Source organism: Epinephelus lanceolatus, chromosome 23 (assembly GCF_041903045.1).
Source record: "Epinephelus lanceolatus isolate andai-2023 chromosome 23, ASM4190304v1, whole genome shotgun sequence".
NCBI lineage: Eukaryota > Metazoa > Chordata > Actinopteri > Perciformes > Serranidae > Epinephelus > Epinephelus lanceolatus.
Window position 1 is genome coordinate 15,087,465 of NC_135756.1, and position 10,801 is coordinate 15,098,265.

Here is a 10,801-nt window from a genome sequence, read left to right on the forward strand (position 1 = left end):
TCAGCTGTCCATAACCCGCCCATAAAAGTATACAATACACAGACTGAAGCTATTGTTGGTGTCGCTGTCATACTTTAAATAACAATGGCTGCGCGACAACAGCCAGAAGAAGCATATGCATGCATGCAATGTGGAGGACAACTATGTGAGTGGGTTTTGCTTTCCAAGGCTATGAGTTATGGACGTCTCCTGTGGTTTCTTTCTGTCATCAAACTACTCTAAAAATATAACTTATCAAGAAGTACTGAAGAGAAAGTAGTTCTATTAAAGTCCGAAGTAAATTAACCTTTTGTTTTCATTATTTCTGAAATGATTAATGTTTGGAAAATGAGAAAAACATAATTTTGATGATGGTTGAAAAGCAGTTTTGTTAGTTATTATCAGACTGACGGCCTCTAGAATTTAAATAGCTCATTATTTTGTTCAAAATTTGAGTCTGGTAAAAGAAACTTTTATTTGGGATTTGCAACTGTCATTGAAATTCGAGCCCTTAAAGGTTCAATGTGTAGGATTTAGTGGCATCTAGTGGTGAGGTTGCAACATTGCAACCAACTGAAACAACCGGGTCTCACTCCAAAGTTGTCGAAATCCAGCTCTTAGGCAGTGACTTGCAGCATCAGACACTGATTAAAAAAGCTGTCCTTTAACGTCAGCATAATAGGCAGCTGGTCACCAATATAGTTCAACGGCACTTGGCGGTGTCAGGGGGAAACACAGTGGGACAAGAACGAAAGTTAAGGTGGCGAAAGTCCAAGTGGGGTGGGAAGGAGGGGTGGTGGATGGGTCCAACTTTCACCCGAGAGAGTGGTGTTCGCGTCCTGTATGATTATAAAGCCAAACCCTGTACTTTTTTCCTAAACCTAACCACATGTTTTTGTTGTTGAAGGAAAAAAAACATCAATTGGTGGTGTGGTACTGACGTAGTGCGCTAATTTTGAAAGAGACTGGATGTAAACTATACATTTCCTGTGAAAATTGAGTTGTATTTTGAAATAAGACAATGCATGTAACAGGCAGAACTTGACAAGGTGTCACAGGACGTCAACAACCGACGCATCCAGGGTACCTTTCATGTCAGTCCATGACCAAACGTCTATGTGACAAGGACGGAGTCAGAATGTGTTGACTGAAACTTCTCCACACCATCACCTCCTTACTGTAACTTTATTTATTTCGCAGTAGTTAGTATCTAGTTCCTAACATGTTGAGGCAGAGGGTACTTGCTGTAGCTCTGGTTGAGGGGGAGAGGCTGTCAGTAAATAGTTTGTTGGGTACAGGGAAACAGAGATCTGTGTGGGTACATGAGACCCTAAAAAAGAGGGTGGTTCAAGGGGAGTACCACCAGTTGGTCCAGGAGCTTCTCCTCCTTGATGGCTGTTTCCAGGCATATTTTAGGATGACTCGGGGGCAGTTTGTCTCCTCCACTGTTTACCAACTGTAAACTTGTTGTCGTGAAATCAGCCAATTGGACAATGGGAAAAAAGATGAGATGACATGGGGCGTTTTTCCGCTTTTAGTTGAGGTCTTTTCAACTCGAGAAGTTCAGAGTGCTCTGGCAAAAACACCAGGCACAGAGAGTGCAGATATCTGAGGTGCATCAGAAGAAGAATCAGTGGAAAAAATGTGGCAGCGCATTATATCTGCCAATATATGCCCTGAAATCTGACACACTGGACCTTTTAGATATGTTCTTTGCCTTCTTTTCTTGTGTCTGCAAGATCTATTTAAACATTATTCGGGTGGGTAGCACCTGTTGCGCCCCCCTCCCTTCACTTTTCATCCTTCTTTTTTAATCCCTGGTGAGTTAAGCTGCTTTCCATCCTCTTAACGTGCCGCACATAAACCGATGGCTGCCAGTACAATGAAACATGATAAAGTCAAGTGCCGATATGGAACATCAAAGACTGTAGCTTTATTCATATCCACTTTAATTGTCTCAAGACATGATAACAAAACAATTTGTTGGTAATAAAAAACAACGCGTCTCTACTCATCCTACACTTTGCTTTAAGTGCTTTGAGTCATTGCACAGAAAATGGCCCTGATGTACTCGGGGTTAGACATGCTCATGATCTCCTACAGCTTTCAACTCACTTAGCCTTCAGATAACTATTCCATATTTCTGCCTAGACGACTTCCTCATCCCTGCTCTCGGTTGACCAGCCTCATCATATGCAGGACTCCTCACAGAGTGTCTCACTGTGCTCCGCCGCCTGTGTCGAACATCTTCTTGCGGCCCTCCATGCCTGACATGGCCTCCACGTTCTTACGCCAGTCGCCAACTTCAGTAGTGAGCACCTGGGGTTGAACAGAGATGGAAGATTAAAACACATCATCTCCCAAGGACCAAATGGCCTGCCTCAGGCTGAATGTTTGGGAGCGTTGACACCAGTACCTTGTCCTGTTTGACGTCCTCCTTCTTCACGGACTTGAGGTTGGCTCTGAGGTCCATGGAGCCCTTGTGTTTGGAGCCAAGAAGAGCTCTCATCATCTCATCTGCCGACACCCTCACCTTCCTCAGGGCAGGCTTTTTGAACTTGCCTCCGAGGTCCTGTATCTTCAGTTTCAGCTCATGGATCTAACAAATACGACAGATCTCTTACTTTTCTTAAGGTATAAAGATGCAGAACTGGGGCATTAAATAAGGAGAGTGTTTGGAAGCTTACATCTTTGTTGTGTTTGCCCACTTTGTATTCACAGTCATATCTCTCCTCGTCCACTATATCAATTTTTGAATGAAGCTCTTTGCACATTTTCTGAGAGGAAATAGAGGGTTTCAGATTTATTACTCAAACACGTTCATACATTTCCTGCTGTAGAAAAAGCTGTTATTTTTTTGTGGTTTATGACCCTTACTTGTAGCTCATCCAGTGATAGTCCAGACATTTGCAAAGGGGGCAACTTTTCTCCTAGGTAGCGGACTTTCTCCTCCTCCCTCTCCTGCCTCTCCTTCTCCAAGTCATCACAGGCTCTTTGGAGGAGAAGCATCTGATTTGACAAATCAGATACCGATCAGAGGATAATCCTTTTAGTCTGGTCATGTTAACATACCCAACAGACTCCAAGATGCCATTAAGTGAATTCTCATTATTATATTGCGACAAAGGTGTTTCGGTTGTTCATAGATACAGTATCACAATATATTGTGTAATATATATAGCAGTGATTCCCGGGTAGTGTACATCAAACTATAAAGGTCATTACTACTCACCTTGAGGGAGAGCTTGCGAGACGCCGAAATCTTCGACTTCGGCTGTGGAAAAAAGTATGTCAGTATTATTTCATAACACAATAAAACAAACCAAAAAACCTATATATTTTTTTATGAAAGCCCATTCCTGCCACTATGATCAAAAAACAGATTTTTTAAATTCATTATAATTAGAAAATTTCTTGAAAAAAATGACTAAATATATTAAAATAATGACCTACTACTTCCAAATAATGAGCTAATCATAATAATGAGTTAGTATCTCATAATAACGACTTAGTATCTTATGATAATGAGTTACTATCTAAAAATAATGACTTAGTATCTCATAATAATGAGTTAGCATCTCATAATAATGAGTTAGTATCTCAAAATAATGACTTAGTATCTCATAATAATAATAAGTTGGTTTCTCCAAATAATGACTTAGTATTTTAAAATAATGACTCAGTATGTCATAATAATGAGTTAGTATCTCATACTAATGACTTAGTATCTTATGATAATGAGTTACTATCTCAAAATAATGACTTAGTATCTCATACTAATAAGTTAGTATCTCATAGTAATGACTCGGTATCTCATAATAATCAGTTAGTATCTCATAATAATCAGTTAGTACTTCGTAATAATCAGTTAGTACCTCGTAATAATCAGTTAGTACCTCGTAATAATCAGTTAGTATCTCATAATAATCAGTTAGTACCTCGTAATAATCCGTTAGTATCTCATAATAATCAGTTAGTACCTCGTAATAACCAGTTAGTACCTCGTAATAATCAGTTAGTATCGCATAATAATCAGTTAGTATCTCATAATAATCAGTTAGTACCTCGTAATAATCAGTTAGTACCTCGTAATAATCAGTTAGTATCTTGTAATAATCAGTTAGTACCTCGTAATAATCAGTTAGTATCTTGGGTATCCCTAAATATAGACTTTGTATCTCACAACAATGGAAAGTTTTCTCAAAATAATGACTTACTTATCCCAAAATAATAAGTTACCATCTCAGGATAAACACTTTGTATCTCTAAATAATTATATGCGTCTTCAAAATAGTGGCTTGGTATAATTTCCAATCATTTTGAGATATTAAGTCTGTTTTTTTTTAAGAGCTCTCATTTTTCAGATACCAAGTTATTATTTTAAAATAAATAACTTATTTTGAGAGGTTTCTCACTGCAATGACTTAAAGGATCTTTTTTTAACCCACTTGCAGGATGTCAAACATTTTAATGGTGATTATTCAAAAAGTAACTGAAACTGAAGTTTTTGAAGAGATGTATGTACCAAGAATGGAGAAATTAACAAGAACACCATTCACTATAATATCATTAACTGTAGAATAATGTTTCTAAGGGCTTTTTAATGGGCTCACTCTGCAATGTTCCTGCTTATCTCACCAGCAGTTGTGATGCATGACATGATCCATCAGCTGCTCCATATACAGTAAAAATATGTATGGAAAGACCTGCGAGCGTCAAACTCGCCACCGCTTACTGCAGCAGCATGTGGAAAGATAATGCTTTATTATTAGGACGAAGTCGAGGGGAAAGCTCTCAGTGATGCTGATAACAGCTCCTGCCAGATAACCGCTGCCAGATCTTTGCCATGTGCATCAGGACAATGTGTCCCCTCTCCATGTACAGAGGATTAACACTGTGGAATATAGCCGGCTCACCTTATCCCTGAGATTCATGGCTCCGGGTCTGTCGGGCTCCTGAAACCCCAAACAGGGACAAATGAGGGAGATGATGCTGCATGTAATTAGCTTTGCATAAAAGGAGTTACTGTTTCATGTGTTTAAGGAGTAAATACAGCAGTCAGTTACACAAATATGAACCGTGACAGCAGCATTCAGGGAGAGAGGATTAATACTCTTACCTCACTTCAACTATAATCCCAAAAACAAACACCACATGAAAGAAAGAGAAGTGTGTGTGTGTGAGAGCAGTTTAGGGGTAATGAGTCATCCCAAAGAACCACAATGTAATTTTACCCATCAAGGCGCCACATAGCAAACAGTCCTCAACATCCCTTGACAAGAGGATTAAAGCAAGGACATGACAAGAGCAAATCCTTCCACTATATTCAGCATCATCGCAGCTTTTTTCAGTGTGACAGATTTGTTAAAACACTCTGAATCTGACAAACAGACAGGACTGTGACAGCTGCAGTCACAAGTAAAAGATTTGGCAAATCAAATAGTCTCATTAGGCTGACGTTTTGCAGAGATCTAGTAATTAATTACATGCAATTATACTTGACAAAGAAAGATTTCCTCACTTTAAAATTGGTAAAACATTGTGCTCCTGTCTATCAAAACAGCTACACTGAAAATATTCTAATTTACATAAACCACAACAAATATTTAATTTAACAAAATACTATTATAAACTCAATAAAATGCGGGGACATTACTGACAGCTTAACAAACTTCAAACACATAATAAAGCAGTGGGTGTTTTACCTGTGAATGGGTGCCTGTAAAGATGCAGAGAGTCAAACAGCAGCTGCTGGAGACAATGAGCAGCTTTTTATGTGAGCCCTGTGGCGCATGGACAGCAGATATAACGTCTGGTCCCAAGAATGCGCTGGCACGGGCCCAAGCATTAAATATCAACCCCCCTGACACTGTGACAACACCAGTGGAGGATAATAATAAATCATGAGCATTACCTTAATGGTATTGTCTCAATATTGCCTCAGTGTTGTGTGAAATAAGCTTTTTGTAGGAAAAAATGTATCAATGCATAATATGGTCACAAATATTGACACATTTCTTTTTCACTTTTAAGTAGAAGTTAGAAATCAGTTTTCCTTTCTTGCCAAGAGTTGGTGAATGTAGCTGGAGTCATAAGCTCTTAGCTTAGCTTAGCATTAAGCCTGAGAGTAGAGGGAAACTGCTAGCCTGGTGTCATAGAAAGGCAACAGAATCTGCCTACCAGCCCATTTTAAAGTCAATTATGAACACAAGTTCAAAAACCAAAGTATGGAAGCCGAGAACAGCCATGTGGACAATTCTTTTAATGCTGTTATCTGGAGATTTATTTATTTTGCTATCATGAAAATGAGCTTTGTTATTTCGAGATATTGAGATAATCAACCAGTTATCATGAAGGTTGTTTCACTTGGGTCTTTAAGAGGGGGTCCATGACCCATAGCAGGTCCTTAGAGTTACTACAGGGGGGGCCGCCAAATTATTGTTTGATAATTTAACCCTTTAAAACCTGAGCAAATTTGCCTGATTCCTTTCAGGAACACAAGAAATGACCCAAAAATTAGCAAGAAATTAGTTAAAGTTACAGGAAAATTAATTGAAAAATATTAAAAAACAAAAACTAACAAGGAAATGACCTGGGAAAAGTGCTAAAAATATATGTATAGAGAAAGATTTTTTTTTCTCGAAAAATATATATTTTTATTAATTATAATTTCATTTTTCTGGGCATTTTTTTCCTAGGGGTTTTTTTTTGGATAATTTTCTAATAATTTCCCCCTCTCTCTCCCTTTCTTTCTTTTTTTTCTTGTCACGTTTTGCAATTTTTCTTGCAATTTGCAGGACATTTCTTGACAAGTTGCTCATTGCCTTTTTTGCAAATTTTCAATAGAAATTAATCCTATTTCCTCAGGATTTAAAAGTTGAAATATTTGTGAAAGGCATTTGAATGCAGTGCAAGAAAACTGATGTCTATCCAGGATTCAAAGTGTTAATTTAAGTTTTAAGTTTGTTTGTTTGTTTGTTTGTTTGTTTGTTTGTTTGTTTAAAAAATAATAATAAATATGTCTGCAAATACACATGAACATTTATTAGGAAAAAAGAACTCGATTGGCTTTACAGTCTTACGGGAAGCAAACACCGGCCTCGCGGTTGAAAGTCCGTAGTTGTTGGACCCATCCACGTCCCCTCCTGCTCACCCTACTCACACTTTCATCGCCTTAACTTATGTTGTGCCACTGCGTTTCCCGCTGCCAGGCACCATTACACTATAAGGGCGACCAGCCACGTATTATGCCAATATGAAAGGACGACTTTTTTGTCGGTGTTTGACGCCAGAAATTACTGCCCAAGCACCCGATTTCGACGACTTCAGAGTGAGATCGGATTGTTACGTACTATTGAAACATACCGGCCAGTTAGCTGTATTATTTCTCCAAGTGTACGGACATACTTGTGAGCCATAGTGGATCCTTTTGTAACTGTTCGAGCAAGAGACTCTGACATCCACCCCAGAAACCAATGATGAAAGTGCAGGGGGTGAAGCCAAAGCACCTGACCATGCTACTACTGCTGTTGACTTAGCAGCTAGATATAAGCACAAACAAGAATAGACCCAAGAATCATCTAAATGCAATTCAGTATTATATAATATATATAGTAGAGGGTCCCTGCTCAATCTCTCTTCATGCTTAGAGGTCTTTGGCCCAAAGACCCCTGTTATTATGTTAATCAGAGATCAGGCGTACCATGCAGAGTCAACAGGTGTCTGCAGGCCCTGTAGGGATGCTGTGGGGGTCACTACGTACAGTGGGACAGGCTTACAAGTCTCACAGCGAGCAGGATGGCCTTAATGATGCCTTTACCTCTGTCATTATAGGGTTTATTCAAGCAGCTGCTGGCTGACAGAGAGAGGTGGGAGCTGGTCAGCCTCTCATCTTTGGCTGATATAGAACTGCTTTAATGACGTACCTGCAGCAAACAAAAGTACATATTCATGCCTTGGCTTACTGTTCAGTTATTAATCCTCCACAACGGTAATGACAATGATGTCATCCTCATTCCTTCTCTGATAGTTTTTGGGTGTTTAGTCAAATATGTCATCACAGGTTAATTAATTACTGTCCGTGCATGTGTATCTGCACAGCAGCCACGCAGAGACTGTCAGCCTGTGTCATTACCACTCTCATTTATCCCAGGGGCGAGTGCAGAGTGACATTATCAAGGTTAAATAACAGGAATTAGCTCCTGTGACATTTGATCTGTTCTAATCACAGTTATTATGATCAAAATACTGGTTGGTGTGATTATATGGCGTCTCAAAATAACAAGCGCTCGTTCCATTTGTGCCACCTTGGCTCAGAGTTTGTAAGGAGAGGAGCAGGGAGAATAGCAGGTTTGAATAGCTGCTGTGGTGAAGGTATATAATTTATTGTCTCAACAGTCTTATTAAGAAGATGGAAAACAGAGATGGGGAAAAAAGGATGACACGCAGTTTTACAGCTGTTTATCACTGGTATTGTTACTCTGCTGCAGTGCTGAAGTTCTGCAAATGTCCAGGCGAGGATTAATAAGCAGATATAAATTTAAATAAATGTCTTCAGGGGGAAGATGTGTGCTCAAGCTTATGTGTCAAAGCTTATCTCTGTGATTCCAACTAACAGTGTTTTATTTGACAATGCCACCATTCCACAGTCTGAATAGTTAAAACAAGTTATAATTTAGATTAATCTGTTTATCCACTTCCAAGTAATGTTCTTAACTGGGATTTTTGAGGAACACTGCACTTTATTTTGGAGCCAAATATTGTACTTTTTACTCTGCTAAATTTATTAAATAGCTTTAGTTATCAGTTACTTTGCAGATTCAGATTATTGAAACTAAACTAATAAATGATGACATATTATTCTTCTTTCATTTTCCGTCTTATCCTCTTGAGGGTCAGGGGTGCTGCAGCCTATCCCAGCTGACACTGGGTGAGAGGCAGTGTACACCCTGGACAGGTCACCAGACTATCACAGGGCTGACACATAGAGACAGACAACCATTCACACTCACATTCACACCTACGGACAATTTAGAGTCACCAATTAACCTGCATGTCTTTGAACTGTGGGAGGAAGCTGGAGTACCTGAAGACAACCCACACTGACACAGTGAGAACATGCAAACTCCACACAGAAGGGCTCCCCCACCGGGTTTGAGCCAGTAACCCTCTTGCTGTGAGGCGACAATGCTAACCACTAGACCACTATACCGCCCCATATTGTTGTTATAATTATCAATCAAATTACCCAGCAGTATACAAAGTAATGAAAACAAACTCCAACTTAACCAGCTGCAACATCTGAAGTGATACACTGACACAAGACAATACGATACAGTGGCTAGTTTAGCTGTGAAATCTGTCAAGACTGACAGGATGACCGCATCTCCCAGCGAGCAGTCACGCTTTTCAAACCTAGAGAGAAACAAACTGGAGGAAAAAGTAGCAAAGCGCCCAGTAATGTGTGTGCACCTTATAACTAGTCACTAGCATGCACTTGGGCCCATCGTAACTACCATATGCCACTGATTTCCAAACCATGGATACGTTACATTTGTACATTATTATTATGTAGGTTGGTGAATATGTTGAAACATTATGTTTCTTTATGTTTGTGGTTAGGTTCATAACCACTTGGTTATGGTTAGGAAAGATCATATGTTGTCCAGTAGTGTATATGACCTGACATAACCTTATTATCCTGTCATGACTTCTGGACATATTTGGTCATGTTAGGAGAAGCAGTTGTTCTCGGAGCTGGTTGTCTGGATGACAGGAAAACAGCAGCTTAAGTGACAGGAAGCACCTTTTAATGTGTATTGGAAAGCTGAAGGTGTGTCAACTGATACTGCTTGTTTGTCGTCATGATGTACTAATTCTTTGGCATTTCTCGTGAGTAAACCCTCAAATGTCTAGTCCTGTGTTTTGAGTCTCTTTATTCTACAACAGTCCTAAAATACCTGGTTTTGGAGGCACAATTCCAGCTGGACAAGTAGCAATGTCTCTGAAAAAAAAAACGACTGCTTTTTATGGCACTCGAACAGTGGTCTGCAGCTTGGCAGGCATCTCACCTAGGCCATCCACCATCCCCTCCACTTCCTGATGACATATCACCTCATATGTCATTTTAGAAATGTTGATATGATGTATGAAACATCGACATGTAACATATGGTATCTGCGGTTCTACCGACTTGGCTGTGTAAATGTTATATCTGCTAAACATTTACATGTTGTTAGCTTTGTCATTATGAGCATGCTGGTGTTAGCATTTAGCTCACTGCTAGCATAGCTGCACTCTGTCTTGCTTCTATGTAATGATAAACGGTGTATTAAATGACATTATTTGCTGATTAAAAGGCTTGTATTCCCTCTGAGACCTCCTCACTCAGTCCTCACTTGACTTTGACTCTTTGTCCTGCTACATGAGTGTTTCTGTGTTTACATCTGCTGTCAACAAAATCTTGGCCTGACTTTATCAAAGATTTCAGAGCATGAGCGCTAATCTTGTCCTGAGCTCTGACGCTTCTTGCAAATCACTCAACCCCGAAGCATCGAGTTTCTCTTCTTTCCACCGGCTCATACTGGAACAAAGCTGATGCCAGCGCTAAGGTGTTTCTGGTAAACAGAGCATTAGCTACAAGGACAAGGATCTCGGAGAAGTCACATGGAACGGGGAAGAGTGTATGCTGAACCTCTGCTCTCTCTGAGTTGCGAGGGCTTCTCAGAGATTAGAAACCGGAGTGGAAATGAACCAGAAGATTTGTCTGCAGGAATAGCATGTTTGAATTTTGTTGAGTGAGTTCTTGTGTCTAATCTGCGAT

At 39.6% G+C, this 10,801-nt stretch overlaps 1 protein-coding gene across 1 annotated transcript; it reads right to left on the reverse strand.

The window, feature by feature from the left end:
* Positions 1-1,890: 1,890 nt before the first annotated feature.
* LOC117249055 (troponin I, slow skeletal muscle-like) lies at positions 1,891-5,742 on the reverse strand. The gene is made up of 7 exons (XM_033614423.2): positions 5,685-5,742; positions 4,896-4,934; positions 3,212-3,253; positions 2,857-2,988; positions 2,667-2,756; positions 2,396-2,578; positions 1,891-2,298 (listed from the first exon to the last, which is right to left on the reverse strand). The coding sequence occupies exons 2-7, from the start codon at positions 4,911-4,913 to the stop codon at positions 2,197-2,199; spliced, it is 567 nt and encodes a 188-aa protein (XP_033470314.1). The 5' UTR covers positions 4,914-4,934; positions 5,685-5,742; the 3' UTR covers positions 1,891-2,196.
* Positions 5,743-10,801: the final 5,059 nt, after the last annotated feature.

Coding starts and splice junctions, on each gene's coding strand:
- LOC117249055 (XM_033614423.2), bottom strand. Junction 2,989..3,211: donor CTCGCAAGCTCTCCCTCAAG/GTGAGTAGTAAT, acceptor TTGTCAAATCAG/ATGCTTCTCCTCCAAAGAGC. Junction 2,579..2,666: donor TGGGCAAACACAACAAAGAT/GTAAGCTTCCAA, acceptor CGTATTTGTTAG/ATCCATGAGCTGAAACTGAA.